The sequence below is a fragment of the Protomyctophum bolini genome (assembly GCF_963924005.1).
Source record: "Protomyctophum bolini genome assembly, chromosome: 23".
Lineage (NCBI taxonomy): Eukaryota > Metazoa > Chordata > Actinopteri > Myctophiformes > Myctophidae > Protomyctophum > Protomyctophum bolini.
The window spans coordinates 17,868,118-17,888,785 of record NC_137884.1 but is presented as its reverse complement, the minus strand read 5'-3'; the positions used below and the strand labels follow the sequence as shown (position 1 = coordinate 17,888,785).

The window sequence follows — 20,668 nt, the reverse complement described above, 5'->3', positions numbered from 1 at the left end:
CTCCATATCTGCATATATGGAGCCGACCAGCAACTCTACATCTGATCTCAAACCCTTAGATCTCCATATGGCTCATTCCATATGTTGATCTGAACTCATCAAACCCTGTACACTCAAGACACGCTCCATATATGGCCAGTACAGAATTCATTCCATTATGTTGATTTGACCCCCATATATGGCAAAGCGCCAGCGCTCGCCCAGCAGTCTGCCGTCACCCAGGCAGATAGATGCATGCTCGCCCTCAGTGCGTCTTACTGGTTACTAACTTACGGAAAAATAACTGTGATATAATAATAATATTGCTGATTCTGATTCTGGAGTGAATGTGTAATAGAGAATATTAAGTATTGTGGACCTCACTGCCCCTCACCATCATCAACGTTGCTCTAGCCTAGACGGTATATCGGTGCACAGCAGCATGACTTTCAGCATGACTTTCAACCACCTTCCTGCCATTGACTCTTCTCGTCTCCCTGCATTGTCCTACACGACAGGCTCAGCCCTTCAGCGCTCCACACGTGGAGGTGAAAAAAACCCAAACACGAATAGCGCTTCATTCGACACGGCGGACGGACGTATTATATAAACGAGCAGCACTGTTCTCAGGGATTTGTGGTTACCGTATATTTTCAAACCACGTTCTACAAGCAAGCCGATCTACAAGCATGTATCTGACTGCCTTGTGCTGTATATATAGATGACAGATCAGTTTTTTCTTTTGGCATGCGCTGCGCCGTGTCGTATGATGACAAGGTATAAACCCGCGGCTTAAAGTCCATTATGCACCGACATGAGAAGATGTTGGCAGGGGAGAAAATTATCTCCCATAGCAACAGCAGATAGAAGAACATCCAGCATATAAGACTGCAAAAGGTGTGTGTGGCGATTGGATGTGTTTGTGGAGGGAGGGAGGGAGACATAGAGAGAGAGAGAGAGAGAGAGAGAGAGGAGTTCTGTATCGCTGTAGGCTACTAAAAGGGGTTCCACCACTGCCGTTCCCAAAGCACCTCCTGCTTCTAAAAATAGATGCAGCGCTGCCTCGCCTCGCCTCGCCGGGACCTCAGCAAATATATGATCACTGTTGAAGGTAGGGGTTCCACCGACCCAGGGGAACGAGGGATGAATTAAAATGAAACAGAGAGAGGGAGGGAGGGAGAGGGACAGACAGACATACGGAGGTATAGAGGGGGATGAGTGGATAAAGGGGGGGAATAGGAGGAGAGAGATACAGAGGGAGAGAGAGAGGAAGGGGGATTGGATGAGGAGAGGGGAGGGGGGGGGTGAGAGAGGGAGAAAGAAGGAGAGAGGGAGAGATAGAGATAGAGGGGGGGGGGGGGGGCAGGAGAATGAAGGATGTATAGGATCCAGGTATATTGAAGGGGTTCCCTCATCGGCAGAGCGTGGATGGGAGCTGTGTGTGTGTGTGTGTGTGTGTGTGTGTGTGTGTGTGTATGTGTGGGCATGTATGTGTATGTGTTTGCGTGCGTGCGTGTGGAGTGTATGGCGGCGCTGAATGTGACATGTGTGTAGGAAAAGAGAAAGAAGGGAGGGAGGAAAAGAAAAAAAAAAGGGGGTAATGCTGGTCTAATCCTGCTGTGAATGAGAGCGGCTCACTGCAGCACTTCTATTATGCACTGTCGATTCCACCGGGGGATAATGCAATGCTGAGCCAGCACGTGCACGTGCACGTGCACTCACACACACACACACACACACACACACACACCGGTGCCCTCCCCGACCCCACTACAGACACTGCGGATTACCTCACTTTTATTAGTTATAAGGGCATTCCTGGTAGGCCTAGGTTTTTTCTTTTCTATGAAAAGAGGCTAGAAGGAAGGGAGGGAGGGAAGGAGGGATGTTGCCTACAAATAAGCAATGCACAGGTTGGAGTGGATGTTAGTGTGCATGTGTGTCATATGTCTGTGCGTGTGCTTGCGCGCGTGCGTGTGCATGCGTGTGTGTGTGTGTGTTTTACAAAGTGTGACTTGGCTTGACTAAAGAAATGAATTGAAACAGTCAAATAAATATAAACATGATACCATATTGGGAGAGCGATTGGGACGGCACTTATCGCAGTGAGCCATGATGCCAGTGCAGTGTGTTAGTACTAAACATGGCTCTAAAACACCACTGTATGTCAGGGACGTGCAGAGAGTGTTAGAGAGGCAGGGGCTGCAATCCCGTAAGAGGGCACTTTTGGACCAAAAACAATTGCGAAAATAGCAGATCTGCGCTGCGACGCGTTGAGAGCTTGTAGATCAACTATTTTCGGGGCACAACCCAGCACTCTTTAGCGATAGTGGAGGTGTGGTGTAATGACATGGATTTCTAAACATTCCTGAACCATCCATGGTTCCAAACTTATTATTTAGCTGGGGAAGCCCTGGAACTGTGGCTCAGAGAAGGAATCATTACATTTGAGAACATTCCACACGCCCACAATGCAAATGCATCTGTGCCCAAACATGGTGCACACAACGTTGTGCGCAGGTTCGGGTGGCCAAGTCATATGTGCAGAGCATGCGGAAGTTCCGTTCACGTCTGTGCTTTGTGGCCGTGATATGTATTCTTTTCCTCTTTTCTTAAATTCTACAGTCGTCAAATTGTTTTTGACATTTGCAGATCTACAAGCCCACATCGCAGAACCACTGCCATAGATAGTTCAACTCGACAAGGAAAAGCGCTTAGTCAAACTATAAACAAAAGGCATTTACAGTGCAGAAACATGATATGGTTTAAGATATGGATATGCCAAACATTGCAATATATATATATTTTCTCATTCTAATCAGAATTGGAACATTTTGCTTCTTTCCTTCCCCTTATCAGAATAGAACAGAACAGGAATTAATCATAAAGGAGGTCAAAAAGGATTGTTGACATGAAATAGTTTGAAAACCACTGACATAGAAACATAGGTTTTTCATAAAACGTTTAGGATTTAGAAGCCATTGTTTTTAGAATCGGCCCCATGCAGGTCTAAATGGGTTAATTTCTAATTTAATCTAATGATCCAGCAGAATAGATGGCACTACCAACTTACTGTACTGAACTGTACTGTGCTAGTACAGTAGGTCCATTCATGTACATGTTAGGTCCATTCCTAACATGTAATGCTTTATTCAGTGCCAAAGTTAATATAGTTATAGTTCAAACCAAAAAAGCCCTGGAATGAATATAGAACCTACATTTAATAGGAATCTTGCCCAAATGTGCTGACCTCATCACATCTGTGATGACGGCTAAGGCCGTGTTTAGCCCAAGGAGTGTTTTCTGTGCAAAACTAATGCTTGGAATGTATTCAGAATCATGAAAACCCCCTAGTTTCACACGTCACATGCTACTTAAAGCATGATGAACATTTGAATGTTTTGCCTGCCTGATATCGTTGTTAATGGTATGGTCACAAATAAATAACCCCCTATAAAACAAATTGTTCAATATACCGACAGCCGGTCAGCAAGTGGATTCATGAATGTATATAGACAATATTCTAGGGCAATACAAAAAAGAAACGATATACCAAATTTCCCACTCCACGCCCCAGGCTGCCGGACTACTATGGCACCAAGTGCCACGCTTACGAGCTTGTAGGTCCTGGTATTTTTGAAAAATCGTGAAAATGTGGCGCAAATCTTTGAATTATCTTTGAATGTACTTTCCGCCACTGTGCTCAGTGTCAGTGCAGAGCAAGTGGCACATGCAAATGTTCTGGAATCTTTTGGAGAGCACTTATAACACAGTTAAACAACATAATGAGACAGACACAATTCAGAGTCTCAAAGTATTAGAATATTGTATTCGAATACGGAGCCAGCAATGAAGCGTTGCAATGGAACACCATGTACTGACTCAACACAACTCAGTCAGACTTATACATTCCTACTGCCTCAGGGAGTAGGTGGGTCTTAACACATGAGACAATGGGAAGACCCTTCTCTCAGTCCACAAGTCACAGGTCAAATGTCAGTAAAGAGACAGAAAACAGCTTCTCATAGTTTAGTTTCCCACGAGTGATTTGATCTCCTTAAATGTATAACTTAGTGTATTCCACATTTCCTCGACACAGGGAAACAGAAGCACCGTGCTCAGTGTCAGTGCAGAGCAAGTGGCACATGCAGGGAAACAGATAAGGGCCAGAGCAGCAGGGCCAGATATCAGATGGCCTCCTGTTATACGAGAGGGACAGGAAGAAGAATTACTCCGTTACTTCACGTCCTTGCCCCCCCCCCCCCGCCTCCTTCCTTTCTTCCGCGCCCTTGCAGGTGTAAACGAGAGCACCAGGGACACGTACATACACAGCCCACCAATATCGTTAACTCCGTACGTCGGGCAGATCTCGCAATCTCTCCGCATTTTCAACCTTCTAATCCAAGGCGCTTTACATAGTGCATTACATTCACCCATTCACACACACATTCATACACCGATTGCGGCGGAAGCCATGCAAGGTATACCATAATACCAACCAGCACATCAGGAGCAATATGGGGTTCAGTGTCTTGCCCAAGGACACTTCGACATGTAGACAGGAGGAGCCGGGATTCGAACCGCCGACCCATGGATCATTGGACGTTCTGGTCTACCTCCTGAGCCACAGTCGCTCAGGAGTCTCAAAATTGTTTTGTTTCGTATAGCTTGTTATAGCCGACTTCGTTACGCAAGATGGTGGTCGAACGGGGCGCCCGCTGGCCTAGCAGTCCAGACGCATCAGGCCACATATAGGCTTTTGGCCTGACAGCGTGTCACGTGTTCGAGTCCCGTTCATGACGACCTTTGCTGCGTGTCTCTCCCCTTCTCTCTCTCTCCCTCTTTCCTGTCCATCTTCACTCGATACTATCAATCAAAGGCAGAAAAGCCAAAAAGCTAATCTGTAAAAGATGGTGGTCGCACAAAAGTAGTGAAAAGAGCAGATCTACAAGCTCACAATGCGGTGCGATGCGAGGCGTTGTACTGTAGAGAGCTTGTACTGTAGATCGGCATCATTTTATTATAATAATAATGATAGAAAAAAGGAATGTTGTTTTGAGCGTACGTGATTCAGTGACTGGCCTTCGTCTGCAACCTTGACACCTCTGGTGAAGTGCCTCGTCACTGACAGACACGCTTCACCCACGAGGGAGACGAGTTCAGAGTGTTTCCTTCGTTTAAATAGTAATGAATATAAACACACTTCCAGGGGAACGCTTGGAGCTTGATTTATTGGGCTACAGGTGACACGAGGACAAGGTGGTAGAAGTGCTGCTGTATTCAGATTGTTATTAGTTTGCATTTAGACCCGAGGATGATTCTATACAAAATGTCTAAATGCTCACACCTTTTCATGTCAAGGAGCCCCAGAATGATCTGGCCACCGTCGACCCCCATCCCATGTCAAAATATTTTGTAAAAGTAAAAGTCCAAAAGTATGAGTCTATGATGCAGTCAGAGTACTTACGTACCGGTATATCAATGCACGTGGTATGGACAAAATATCGGCTGAGCATTTAAAGTTTGCAGAAAACTCTGCCTGCAAGTTTTACCAAGTTCTATCAAATTATCAGTTTTATTAGTGCCTGTTATTAAAGATAAAGTCTGGGAAGCTGAATATCTCAGATAATTATCGACCAATAGCCCTGGCCAGTATTTGATTCAAGGTCTTGGGAGTTGCAACACTCAGTTCACACGGGTGTGATTTTTAATAAGACTCCTGGCCTTTTGGTACGCACATCAAACAATGTGTGTTAGATGGGGTGTCCTTTTGGTACACACATCAAACAATGTGTGTTAGATGGGGTGGCCTTTTGGTACGCACATCAAACAATGTGTGTTAGATGGGGTGGCCTTTTGGTACGCACATCAAACAATGTGTGTTAGATGGGGTGGCCTTTTGGTACACACATCAAACAATGTGTGTTAGATGGGGTGGCCTTTTGGTACGCACATCAAACAATGTGTGTTAGATGGGGTGGCCTTTTGGTACGCACATCAAACAATGTGTGTTAGATGGGGTGGCCTTTTGGTACGCACATCAAACAATGTGTGTTAGATGGGGTGGCCTTTTGGTACGCACATCAAACAATGTGTGTTAGATGGGGTGGCCTTTTGGTACGCACATCAAACAATGTGTGTTAGATGGGGTGGCCTTTTGGTACGCACATCAAACAATGTGTGTTAGATGGGGTTAGTTGTGTGTCGTCCCAGTCGTTCACAGTAAAAAGAAATAGCGTTAGACAGGGAAGTATTTTTATCTCCTTTGATGTTTAATTTATATGTGGATGACCTATCTAAGCAGCTGTGATACAGGGTCAGGGTATCGGGTCGGCAACAGTCATCAACCACCTGATGTCCATACAGTGCTGGCCTTCAGCAGTTACTGAGGGTCTGCTCTCAATATGGCTCAGACTGTGACATTATATATGATGCAAGGAAGAGCAATATCATCGTTATAAGAACCAAGGAAGACAGTAAACTGTCATTTCCAGTGTTTTTTCTGTCTAGTACAGACCTGAAGGTCTGTGATGAGGTCAAGTACTGTCTTGGGCCATTATTTAACAAATTACCTATTCTGATGATAGGTAGTAGGGACATCTACAGACAACGTAGAATCTTAGCAAACATGATTGTTCATAAGTTTAGTATGTGTTCAGCTTCTGTGAAGTCCACACTATTTAAATCTTTTTGCACACCGATGTATACTGCCCACTTGTGGCGGTGCTACAAAAAGAGCAGTATGCAGAAACTCAATGTGGCTTACAGTATATAATGATAGCCTGGTTAATAAACCAGACTAATATCGCACAGGCACATTTTTTTGCCAACGGCTGATTCGGTCTGGTTTATTAACCAGGCTAATATAATGATGCCATGAGACTGCTTATGCTGCTAAAAAAACATTTAGGCCTAACGTAAAAATTAAAAAAAAATCTTCTATCCTTACAGTTTTCTGATATACCTATATTTCTATGTCAGTGGTTCTCAATATTATATATGTCAAGGACCCCAAAAATTATATGTAATTGGCCGCCGACCCCCGAATATGTTGTTCCAGGGAACCACCGGAAGCAAAGATTTTAGTTAAAAACGTTCGCTCTGAAAGAATATATATTCAAAGATTTGTGCCATATTTTCACGATTTTTCTAAAATAGCATAGCACACATATTGTATGTGGAGGCCGTCTGATTCTGTCAACAGCATTGTTTTAATTCAAACTAAGCCTTTATTGAGTTCCGTCAGGTTTGTTTCTAAACTGTGGAACCATTGGCGTGTAAGCCTGTATAGGAATTTATGATTTTATGTGGACCATGTCAGCCTTTGTTTGTCTTTGTATATTTGTATGTTTTTTATGTCACTATGGACAGTCTTTAATAAAGATTGATTGATTTATATGGACCTCATACATGTACAGATGTATGTGGAGTTGCATGTCTTAAAGAAATCCCTGCACAAAGTTGGAACTGTCCTGACCTGTCCTACTGTCATAATTATGGGTTTGTGATGAATGGGGAAAAAGAGAAGGTTCTACAATGCCCTCTAGTGAGACTCCATGCCACTAGAGGCGCACATCTCACCATTTCCTCCATGAGCGTACCATTACAACGGTTTAGAGTTTTCCTTTGAGTCACTCAGAAATAATGACACAGAATAACATTGGACTTGAAATTAAATGTGACAAGTCACTCACACACACACACACACACACACACACACACACACACACAAGTTCTCAAACTCTGCCTGAACCCGACCAGGCCCGACCCACGGCCGGGCCTAAAATGTATGCTAATCAGTAGGGCCGGGCCGGGCCCCCGAGCTCCATGAAAAAAAATAATATATTGTTTGTGTATTTATCTATTATGAAGATGGTGCTGACTGGTGTTTCACTTTTACTCTGTGTAGAGTTCCCAAATTCTGCACAAACCCGACCAGGCCCGACGTTTTAGGGCCGGGTCGGGCCTCAAATCTATGTTAATTATAGTCGGTTAGGGCCGGGCCTTAATTTTCGGGCCCGATGAGAACTCTAACACACACACACACACACACACACACACACACACACACACACAATACACTTACATGGCAATGGTAGTAGTTCGGTGCGTCCATCCTCCACTCCACTGAAATCTCCCAAACCCCACATGACATCTTGGGGTGGGTTTCCCTATAGCACAGCACAGGGTGGGCAGCATTTTTGTCCAGGGGAACATACTGACTTCGATAAAGTGAGTGAAGGGCCACACATTGGACTATTGAAATTTTAAACACGGTGCTGAATTATGTTAAAACTGCATGAATTTGGTAGACACGAGAGGCTATACTTTACAATAGGGTAAACTATTCTGTTACAGGCTGTACTTTATCACTCACATGATCAAACATATGCAATTTGCAGACTTGTTATGATTATTAAGTCATAAGTATTACTAGCACTAAGAATAATGGTGACAATTGGTCGGGTTAGCAGCACACAATTGACAATTTAGGCATTTAGCAGACCCTCTTAATCCAGAGCGATTTACAAGAACAAAAAGCATGGCAATATACATCATATACATAAAAAGTAGTTATCATGAATCATAAGTAACGTAACAGTGGAATATCATAATGAAACTATGCACAGCAGCACAGCACAGCTTTTAGGAGCTGCTGTTTCCACAAACATGACAAAGCATGGACTGTACAGTCTAGAATGGCAAGGTCTATGTAATGTACAGTAGTAGGAAAGAAACGTGTAAACCACAAACCGCTCGTGTTGGCCATTAGTCACAAGAAACAGTAAATAAAAAGAAAAAGTGGAATGAAAGGATGACTAAAACATTGTATAAAAGCAACAAAAACTAATGAATGAACGGAAATAAAATAGTAATTTAAAAAGTGGGAGAAAGGTTACAATAACATGTTAATATATCTGTACAGTGTGTGTATACCCAAACTGACCCTTCTCTCTAGGACGGTGGTCCTCAGATGAGCCCTCCATCGTCGCGTCTAGTCATCCCGGTTCTCCGATACATCTGGCCAGTTCGTTGGTACTTTGTGCTCCTGCGTCTTTCTTGAGTGCACTACAGTAGGTACATCCACATGTGTGATTGTGGGACGTCCTCTTGATCGATGTGGCTACTTTCATGCACTCCCAGAGGATTTTTGTGTGCATAATGTAGTGAAACCCAGAAGGTAGGTTAAGAAACATGGTTGAATGGATGATAGGCGATGACGACTGTATGAGAGATCAACACCCTCCCACTCTCTGTTCAGCAACCCACGATCAGCGTCAGGAATGACAGGGAGGTCATTGATCACGTAGAGCAGATGTTTCCCATCTCTGGATCAGGAGAGAGTATTATTAGAATATAGTGGCAATTACTTACTCTACCTTTAAGTTCATATGCATCGCAATCACAATTAAACAGATATTTTCCCAAGGTTTCAAAGAAGAAGTTATTACATTACACAGCAAATTATAAGTCATTACCACCACGAATCAAGACCCCACCCACCCCTTCATCGTGACAAACGCCTCCAAGACAAAACAGCCAAGGATGTCATTTGTTTTTATTCGGTGATATGTTACAAGTGACCATCATCAACTTCCAGGAAGTTACATAAATAAATATCATGGTGGGGAAAGGGGAGGGGTTTCTGTGAGAGAGGGGGGTCTGGGGCTGACGTCATCGACAGTGTGAGAGAGAAGAGAAGGGGTGACGTCATCGACAGTGTGAGAGAGAAGAGAAGGGGTGACGTCATCGACAGTGTGAGAGAGAAGAGAAGGGGTGACGTCATCGACAGTGTGAGAGAGAAGAGAAGGGGTGACGTCATCGACAGTGTGAGAGAGAAGAGAAGGGGTGACGTCATCGACAGTGTGTGCACGTCCGAGTGGAATACTATGAGCGTGACGGCACTAGCGTTGACTCCCATTGTAACAACGGAATGCGGAAGTGCTCATTCTATCTCAATGGGATAGTTCCAATGTTTGGAACTATAGTCCATAAGGCACCCCGCTTTGCGGCGAGATCAAAGCGTGTCGCCACTCTCTTACTATTCAACGTCGAGCGCAGTGACGCTGCAAATGACCAGGAATGGAGACAGACAGCATCAGACTGAAAGTCATGGGACTTTAAAAATCTGCAATCGATAAAAACAAACGATGACAAAAACAAACAAAAAACAAACAAACAAGGAAAAGGACCTAGAACTACGTGCAAAAACATACCCACATAGAAAAGAAAAATAACATCTTTAGTCTTTGTTTTATCTTTTTTTTGTTTTTTTTGTTTTTTTACATAAACAGTGACAGTGACGAGCATAGACATGGTTTGTTCCCCTGGATTTGGTGCCTGAGAGAGAGAGATAGCAATGCAGAGAGAGAGAGAGAGAGAGAGAGAGAGAGAGAGAGAGAGAGAGATAGCAATGCAGAGAGAGAGAGAGAGAGCGAGAGAGAGAGAGAGAGAGATAGCAATGCAGAGAGAGAGAGAGAGAGAGAGAGATAGCAATGCAGAGAGAGAGAGAGCGAGACAGAGAGAGAAAGAGAGATAGCAATGCAGAGAGAGAGAGCGAGAGAGAGAGGGAGAAAGAAAGAGATAGCAATGCAGAGAGAGAGATAGCAATGCAGAGAGAGAGCGAGAGAGAAAAAGCAATGCAGCGAGAGAGAGAGATAGCAATGCAGCGAGAGAGAGACAGAGAGAGAGATAGAGAGACCTCTTCTCTCTAGTGGCAGGACTCGGCATCCAGAGACGCACTGCTGTGTCGCTACGGTGACTCCAGGAGAGGGGCGGGGCTAAGAGGTGGGGAGCCAATCGGGGACTCTTCTTCGCTATAAGGCTTCATATGGCACATCCTTCCCTGTACATGTGACTTATGTGATGCTCCGCCCCCACCCACCACCCCCCCACCCCTTACCTTAATGACTCCCAGCCCAACTCTAGAAGGCACTGGTGTTGAAATTTTAGTTTTTTCTCCACATTCCACACATGTCTGGCTTCTCTATTATTAAGATGATGAGCAATTGAGGCAATGAAGAGACGCACATACAAAAAAAAAAGAAAAAATTAAAAACACATTAACACATAAGATACACACACATCCGTCCGTCCGTCCGTCCGGGTGCCTTTGATGCACAGCTAAAACTGTCTAGAATGGCTATGAAACTAGCATGACCTCTTTATAGAACTCCTACAGTGGAGAAAGACACATCTGTAAACATTTACATGGCTAAGAATAAAAAAACAACACACAATAAAAAAAGAAAACAGGTTATGTTTCCGTTAACCGGTGATATGGTGAACACAAGATTTGCGTGTATGTGTGTGTGTGTGTGTGTGTGCGTGCGTGCCTGTGTGTGTGTGTGTGTGTGTGTGTGTGTGTGTGTGTGTGTGTGTGTGTGTGTGTGTGTGAATGTGTGAGCTGGGCGCGAGTTCACACCTCAACTCTACGCGTGTATCAATCAATACAATTACCGGCACAGAAACATAAAAAAACAAAACAAACACAAGAATATAAGAGACTGACTTGTGCACAGGATGTGAGTGAGAGCCTGCGTTACGTAGTGTGGCATCTCAGCGAAAAACCCCACGCGCGCTTTTTTGAGCTAGTCGATCCCAGTGGATAATTTATTTACACCGCCGGGCAGGACCGACCGACCGCTATTCTACACACCTGTGTTTGGCCTGTTACGTACTCGTCTTTATGGACAACAGTGACAGTTAATAATTAGAAAAAAGGACCTAGTATTATCGCCTCCTTCCAACAGTAAAGTGTCTACCATTTAATGTTTCACACTGTAGTAACGTTATATTAAGACAACATACGATAAGAGGTTAATGTTCAGAATAACCATTCCTTAATACCGTACATGCTAACCTGTACAGTAAGAACATCATGGTTCTCTTGGTTGTGTTTTGTTTAATTTTTTTTACATCGACCGTCGTATGCAAAAGGTGAAAGAATCGCGCTGGACGAAAAGCAAACTTAACATTATATATATATACATATATAGCTTTCGTTTTGGTTTACTATCATGTCGCTTTGCTTTATTATGGTTCCGTCAACCCTTCCTTCTTCACGTTTGGAACTTCAAGCCAGATCATCAAAGCGTTTGATAATGACGATAACACTACTAGTAATAAAAAATACAAATCACATATATTGGACCACTTCATTTTTGATATTCCTCTTCTCTCCCTCCTTCCGTTTTGTTTGTCCTTTCCAAGTAGAGGTCTACTCGCACCCCCCCCCCCCTCCACCAAAAATGACAAAAGAAAAACAGCACAATCCTAAAAATTAAAAAAAGTGTTTTTAGTTTTTTTTCTCCACCACGTACAGTCTCTTCATAGTCTCTCCGATGCTCCATAAAGTTTGGGAGTGGATGTGAAATGTGAACCTTCAGTCACTTGGGAGTGGCGGGCGGGGTCTCATCCAGACCTCCCCGTCCTTGTGGTGGGGGGGATCTACACGCTCTCGTCCAGACCTCCCCGTCCTTGTGGTGGGGGGGGATCTACACGCTCTCGCCCAGACCTCCCCGTCCTTGTGGTGGGGGGGATCTACACGCTCTCGTCCAGACCTCCCCGTCCTTGTGGTGGGGGGGGATCTACACGCTCTCATCCAGACCTCCCCGTCCTTGTGGTGGGGGGGATCTACACGCTCTCGTCCAGACCTCCCCGTCCTTGTGGTGGGGGGGATCTACACGCTCTCATCCAGACCTCCCCGTCCTTGTGGTGGGGGGGATCTACACGCTCTCGTCCAGACCTCCCCCTCTCCCTCTCTCCGTTTTGAAATTCAAGGATCACTTTGATCCACAGTTTGTGGATTTAGAGCAGTTTAAGACCAGTTAAAAAATAAATAACAGTTTAATTGTTTTTCTTTAAAACGTCTCCCTCGTGGCTGTGTGTTTTCTTTACTGTATGTACTGTACTGCCGGCATGTTTTTTGTCGGGACCAGAACTCATTTGGTCATTTTATCCGCATGGGTGGAGGGGGCAGTGTTGGGTTAAAGATGATGATCCAGTGGCATCCAGCGCAAAGTCCACGGCTGTGATCCGTCACCATAACAATGGCTTGTGTGGCATAATAGTTCAAGAGTGCATGTGTGCGAGTGCGAGCGCGAGCGCGTGCATGCGTGCGTGTGTGTGTGTGTGCGTGCGCTACGACTGCTACTTGAAGATGAAATTGATGAGGACCTGAAGCAGGACGAGGAAGAAGATGATGACATAGTCGCGCTGACGGAGGAAGGAGCTTCCTGCCGTCGACACCTGGCCAGCCGTGCGGTTCCTCAGCACGCCGATGCTCCTGGAGGAGGACGCACACGCACGCACACAAGTGCACGGACACACACATGCGCACAAGTGCACACACACACGGGACGGGGACACACACACACACACACACACACAGTCATTTGATGCTCTCGAGTCTCTCTTACAAAAAAGAAGTGGTGCAACTCCGTCTGGGGGTTTCCGGCGAGCCGCCCCGCGTCCGAAATGGTTGAGAAATGACAGAGTTACTGTGTGGGGTCCCCGCAGGGGGTCCCTCTACTGTACTGTAACTGTCACACCCGAAATCATTATATAGAGTTAATGTGTGTGTGTTAGGCTGCGCAACAGTGACACTTGGTGGTGAAAAGCAAACAAACGCAATTTTCGTGCTCAGACACAGCCAGCCAGGCACACACATACTGTAGCTGTCTATAGGACCACTCAAAAGACGATGCATGAAAAGAGTTGCGAGAGACAGTGGGGTGCGTCGCCCACCTGTTGATGTCCTCCTGCGTCTGTTTGATGGATTCAATGGCACTTTGAAGTTCACCCAGGTCCGCTCCCTTTTTCTTCAACCGGCTGTTGTGTTTGCTTTTGTGTCCTGCAGCGAAAAACAGTGAGAGTATTGAGTGTGTGTGTTTCTTCCATTTGTTTTAGTTCATACAAGTTGTTCAATGTTGCACATTTAATGGTAGCACATAGTGAGATATGTGAGAAAGAATTTAGTAGTGTGTGCGTGTGTGTGCGTGCAACTCACGTTCGCTGCCAGAGGAGTCTTGGCGGTCAAGCTCAGGTGAGGAACATCCGCTCTCTGTACTCTTAGGTTTGTCGCTATGCTTGTGTTTCCTCTTTGGTGCTGTCACCTGGACGCGCGCGCACACACACACACACACACACACACACACACACACACACACACACACACACACACACACACACACTGCAGGTTAACACCCCCGAGTCACAGAAACGAGGTGATGAAACACAGCCAAGCACATCCATGCCACACAAACACTATGTATGCAGGCTATTTTCAATAACTATAATGTTACCAAAAACGATAACATTAAAAGGAAATGGTACACTACTACCAGACAACTGCTAGTATGTTAGCTTAAATGTCTCACACACACACACACACACACACACACACACACACAGTGTGCTCAGTGCCGTGCAGTGCATTGTCAGCCATAGGCGGAGGCATGCTTGTGAGCTGCTCAGCCACGGGCCAGACAAAGTTACTTAAATTAAGTAAAGATATCTAATGTCTGTCAAAACAAGCACGGCCAGGCGTAGACAGTGTGGGCTAGCTGCAGCTCGCAGCGAGCGGAGCACACAGGGAAACACAGCATGCACGCAAACCGAAGCAGTTATTTGTTATTCACGACAAAAAGGACAAAAAACTTCCACGTGACCGCGCCGAGTCACAGCGCAGGGAACAACGGGAAAACAGAACATAGATGTGGGACGAAGAATGTGGAAGGGTGGGGAGAATGGCCGCCAAACAGCGACGGTGGAGGCACGCCAAGTGTGGGTTGATGTCGGTGGTTTGGTTGGCTCGGAGAGAGGGCACAGACAGCGCAGGCAGGCGGTGGGAGGGGCCAAAACGAGGCGGTGGGAGGGGCCAAAACGAGGCGGTGGGAGTGGCCAAAACAAGGCGGTGGGAGTGGCCAAAACGAGGCGGTGGGAGTGGCCAAAACCAGACACTTAGGTGGTCAAATTAATGCATGGAGGACGGGTGAGATGAGCGAGGTAAAACAATAATAATTGGAAATTACAATTTGGAAGGGAGAGTGGGCGGCGGTTCATTTGATCGGGCCGACCTACCTGACGCTTGCAATTGTTCCTCCTGTGCGGCCCCTGGTTACTGAGACTAATAACACTGCCAGAACGTACCATAGGCGTGCGGTGTCGGACCTGAGTCTGAATCCAGCCATCTTTCTCAAACTGAATCAGATCATTGAGGGGGTCCCACGGCCGCGTGCTGCGGGTGGGTGGGGTGGGTGGGGTGTGGGGGAGAGTCACGCACGCATACGCATGCACGCACACGCACACACACACACACACACACACGGAGAGAAAGATGGGGAGAGGGAGAGAGAAGGATGACACTTGCAGAATTGGGAAATACACAAAAAAACACACCCACCCAATGGCAGGAAAATATCATATTGAGAAAATGCTAAGCAAAATCAGCTAACAATCTGCAAATGTATGATTCAAAGCAGACATGCAAGACAACTTCCAGTACAAGGCCTACTGTATATACGTGACATCTGAATCTGAATGACTAAACGATTCACTATTATATAATATAAACTATTCACTATTAAAAGGAATGCCATGGGCACACTTCCCAAACACTGCTCCGGCTTTGACATATAGCAAATGTTGGTTCTCTTGCTTTTTAGTTTATTAGCAAATTCCGTTGCGTTATATATTAGCCTTTATTGGTTACTAGACGTTACCGCTCTCCCTTGAGCTTCTTCGTTAGTGGGTTCTGCATTTATGAACGTTGCATGTCTGTCCTGTTATCATCTTGTATTTGTTGTTACTGGCAGAGCTGTGTTACTGACGTCGCCTCTTCTCTTGGCCAGGCCACACTGAGTAAAAGAGACTTTAGTCTCAATGTGGTTTTTACTGGTTAAATAAAGGTTACATTAAATTCAAAGAATGAAAAAAAAAAAAAGTTAACAGCGTCAGCTACACTTGCAAAACGCTGTCTCGATGTTTCAAATAAAAGTTTAGTTTAGTTTAGTTTTAAATGTAAATGCTGTATAATTTTAAGTAACTCTTGCAAGTTTAATGAACAAGGCCCTATTAGAAAAAGTGAATATTCAATGTCACAAAGTTACAGTGAACAAACATAGTGGTGAGGAAGGAAATCATTCCCTGCATTTACAGAAAATGACCAGTAGATGGCTCCCTCTTCCTGTCTTTAACCTTGTCCTAACTTATGGTAGGTTTGATGTTCAGAGAACAGAACATGTCTTCTTGAACTATCATCAAACACGTGTAAAAAAAAACCCACACCTTGTCCTTTACGAACTAACGGAACACAGAGACCTTAAAACAGTCTGATAAATCCCTGACACAAATACAAGGCTGTTTATTAGTGTAGACTTTCGTCCTACGCAAACATTAAATTCCCATTGACAATGAACGGAGAATTTACATCATGCTGATGTACGACGATAAGAGCGCGCCTCACTTCAGACGGGTGTGATTTGTAGCATTCTAATGGAGCTAGACAGGTCGAAGCTTTCATTTCGATGCAGAATACTGTTTTTTTCTTAGACATTCTCTCTCTGTAAAGACAAGACGTCCAATGTGTCTTGACTGAATCCGAAGTATCTTGGGCTGAAGGACACTTTGAAGGTCCAAATTGAAAGCAGCATTGTTATTACCGGTAATTACATCCGTTAGGGATCACCTTCTTACTCAATCTAGCCTTGAGTCGACCTAGGCTTCTTATTTACTGCCATGACATTGCGTTGCTTCCCATTGTCGTGGCAACACTCTGTTAAGCAGGCTTCCTTCCAACTCACTCAGCATATCGGTAATGCCACTCTCCGGTAATGGGGTCCTGTTCGAACAGCGCGGGGATCCACTCCTCGCACTTGACCTTGCGCTCGCGGGCCAGCTTCCTCTGAGCTTCCTCCAGGATGAACTTCTCGTTGGTGGCCTCCGTCTGGTCCTTGTTGTTGATGGCGCGCGTCACGTGCTGCCACAACCTGCAGGGGGAGACAACACACAAACACAGCACAATGAGATCAGGAGAGAAACAACAAATGACAAGGAATTATTCACCTATTGACAAAGTCAATGTTTTTCAAACCTGTTTATTTATGTTTACATAAAAAAAAGACATTCTCTTCTTTTCATAATTTTCTTCGTGTTACTTCTGACATTCACTCCTATCCCACAAGGCAAAGAGATGATTTTGAATTACCTTCTTGTCGTACTTCAAAACATCAAATCATTCATCAAATTTAGAGGCCCTCAGTTGTGGAATTCTCTAGATGCATCACTTAAGTCTTCATTAGCCTTGCCAATATTCAAGAAACATCTAAAGCAATATCTTTTTTTTCCCCTCGCTGTAGTTTACATAATTCAGTCTGATGTGTTATCATTTCTTTTGTGTTTCTGTTGTTGTATTGTTTATTCCCCTTTGTGTGCAGTCTCACAAAGGGGCTGTGTTTAATGTTTGTCTTTACTTGCGCAAGCAGAGCGCGCAAGTAAAGTTGTTTGTCCGGTGCTCCGATGTGTATGATTTGAGAGTGACGTAATGAAGATATGTACCAATGACAGGGTATTAACTGGCTCTCAATGGTGACGTAATAAAGGTAGGTCTCAGATTACATACATGTAGAGGCATTACCTTTAATCCAAAATGTCAAGGACCTGACATAGAAAAAGGTACAAAGACATGCACATCCAATCCCAACTTGGGCAGGTGCAGAGCGGTGAGTAGTAGTGTGCACAGATAAAGGAAAGAAGATACTCGCACACTGTGGGCTCCGATGCTCGTGCAAATAAAGGCACTTCACAGTGTGCGAGTATCTTCTTTCCTCTATCTGTGCACAAGGACCTGACATAGAAACATGGGTTTTTCAGAAAACGGTCAGGATTTGTAGGTTTAAACGGGTTAAGTTCACCTTTCGCATTCAAACTCATTCTGCTCCTCGGGTGGGACGGTGCAGCGCGTCAGCCTGCTCTGCCTCAGCTCTGGGCCGGGGTTGAAGAACACGTCCCTCAGGCCCGTCTTCTTATCGTTGATGAAGATCTCACTGTCCTGTGGGGGAGGAGGGGACACGCTGGAAATGTCATGTCATGTGTCACACTCCAGAATAGCTTCAGCAGGACGCTCATCATCATCATGCACACACACACACACACACACACACACACACACACACACACACACACACACACACACACACACACACACACACACACACACACACACACACACACACACACACACACACACACACACACACACACACACACACACACACACACACACACACACACACACAGGCTAAGGCTAGAGACAACATGTTCCATCACCAAAACAGGCAAAACAACAAACTTGCAATCAACTGAAATGGCAAAGTCACCATTAGCAGAACGTCTGGAAGCCTCAGGCAAGTTAAATAATTGGCCAATTAAGAACAGACTGAGATGTCGTTGCTAGACAGAGACAAACACAGACAGACAGACAGACAGACAGACAGACAGACAGACAGACAGACAGACAGACAGACAGACAGACAGACAGACAGACAGACAGACAGACAGACAGACAGACAGACAGACAGACAAGAGACACTTTACCACACGCTTATAATTCAATCCATATAAAAGTGAAGACTAACTGGGGGACGGAAAAAACAGTCTGAGAGCATCGAAACAGAAGTGATAAGAGGTGTAACGATACATTTTAACAGCGATACGATACGTGGTTGACGATACGATACAGGGACGATATTGGTTCATTATGGCGATCCGATACGATCCGATTCAATGATTTGAAATAGATACAGTAACAATTTAAAATACATTGACATTATTTTAAACAAAGTAATTAATCCCCTCTTTTTCCTTTATCCTCAAAAAAATTGCTAAATACCATGCACAGAAATGTATATATATTTTTGAATTTTTTATCCCATGATTTTGTAACCCATTTTTTTCACCCAGTGTCAATGTGTCAAAATGTGGTATTGATACAATCGATTATTTGCATTGCATTGCGATACGATACGATACATAATCAATGTTGCCGTTTTCATATCGATATACTTTCGATTCATGAAATTGCAGTTACTATATGGTTACACCCCTAGTATTGACTTATTTCTATGGGCCTGGCCTGCAAGCACGCACCAACATCCTCTCACTTATATAAGGAACAATAATACCCCCTTCCCAGAATGCCTTGTGGCAAGCATGAGGGAGCATAATGATTCAGCTCATTGTTATGGATGGCAGGCTCAGGCTAACATGGTTAGTATTCTCCAACCCCAGTCGATTTATTCAACACTTCATCTTCGTCTCCATGTCTATAATAATGCTTCAGTCCTCTGCCTGCAGTACACCCGCAGTATACTGTATAATATATATATCATCATGCCTGAGCCTCTTTGAATGAACGGAGAGCACATCAGCTGCATGCTGCTGCTGGAGAAACCAAATCAAACACGAAGTATGAAGGATACCTGCTGCAGAGACGTCCATGTCCCGGCTGTCAGTATAAATCAGGGGTGCAACAGTTTTTCTTTAACCCATTTTGACCTGAGATCAGATTAAAAAAATGTCTTCTACATCCTGACAGTTTTCTGAAAAAGCTATGTTTCTATGTCAGTTGTTCTTTGATTTTTCAAAAATAGCAGACCTACAAGCTCGTAGCGCGCCACTCGGTGGCGCGCTATGAGCTTGTAGATCAGCTATTTTTCAATAGCTAAAGCATAAAATAATGCCACCCGGCGTGGTGGTCCCCTGCAGTGACAGCCTGAAAGTGTGTCACGGAGGTTTGAATCCTGATCACCATGACCTTTGCTGCGTGTCACTCCCCATCTCTCCTCATGACCACCGGTGGTCAAGGTACATTTTCAGTTATCTGAACCCAAATAGATCTACCCTGAAATAGCTTGACACGTTTACCGAACAGTAAAAGACAAATTTATAAGGAACATTCACACTTTCGTTAGAACATTTTGTTAGACATTAGAAATGTCTTCATGAAACATCACTAAACAAGATAATTACTTAAAATCACTTCGATGCTACAACAGATATACTGTAACTATTTCACCAATCTTAGATCCTTCTTACCCAATGTCCTTCCAGCGTAGCCAGCACCTCTTTGCCCAGCTTGATCTTCCCGGCAATCTGATTTACACTGTCGTTGTTGCCCAAGAACGGCTGGAGGAGACAGGAGACAGGGGACAGGGGACAGGGGACAGGGAGAAGACAGGGGGAGACAGGGCAGGGACAGGACAGGGACAGGACAGGGGACAGGAGACAGGGGACAGAGAGCACAGGGAGACAGGGGACACAGGACAGGACAGGAGACACAGGACAGGACAGGAGACAGGGGACACAGGACAGGACAGGGAGGAGTTGGAAGGAGGGACCCAAGTAATGTTCAGGAGAAAGTAGATAAAAGGAAGAGGAGGAGGAGGAGGAGGAGGAAGAGGAAGAGGAAGAGGAAGAGGAGGAGGATGTGGAAGAGGAAGAGGAGGAGGAGGAGGAGGAGGAGGAAGAGGAAGAGGAAGAGGAAGAGGAAGAGGAAGAGGAAGAGGAAGAGGAAGAGGAAGAGGAAGAGGAAGAGGAAGAGGAAGAGGAAGAGGAAGAGGAGGAGGAGGAAGGGTGAAGGAGAGACATTGAGAGGGAGGGAGAGATATGCATAGAATTCAATCACACA

General features: G+C 44.9%; 1 protein-coding gene across 4 annotated transcripts in view; it reads right to left on the bottom strand.

Annotated features, from left to right (window-relative positions):
• Nucleotides 1-9,520: 9,520 nt before the first annotated feature.
• Nucleotides 9,521-20,668, bottom strand: part of osbpl8 (oxysterol binding protein-like 8) — a gene marked incomplete at its 5' end in the record, with an annotated part of 107,705 nt that continues 96,557 nt past the window's right edge. For 3 of the 4 annotated variants that reach the window (XM_080757206.1, XM_080757207.1, XM_080757208.1), the window contains 7 exons: nt 9,521-13,267; nt 13,729-13,834; nt 13,991-14,096; nt 15,133-15,220; nt 16,785-16,970; nt 17,895-18,031; nt 20,077-20,166. In XM_080757206.1, coding sequence (XP_080613332.1) covers nt 13,132-13,267; nt 13,729-13,834; nt 13,991-14,096; nt 15,133-15,220; nt 16,785-16,970; nt 17,895-18,031; nt 20,077-20,166 — 849 coding nt within the window. In that variant the 3' untranslated portion in view covers nt 9,521-13,131. The remainder of the gene's footprint in view (nt 13,268-13,728; nt 13,835-13,990; nt 14,097-15,132; nt 15,221-16,784; nt 16,971-17,894; nt 18,032-20,076; nt 20,167-20,668) is intronic. The other variant, XR_013963537.1, reaches the window with a different exon arrangement.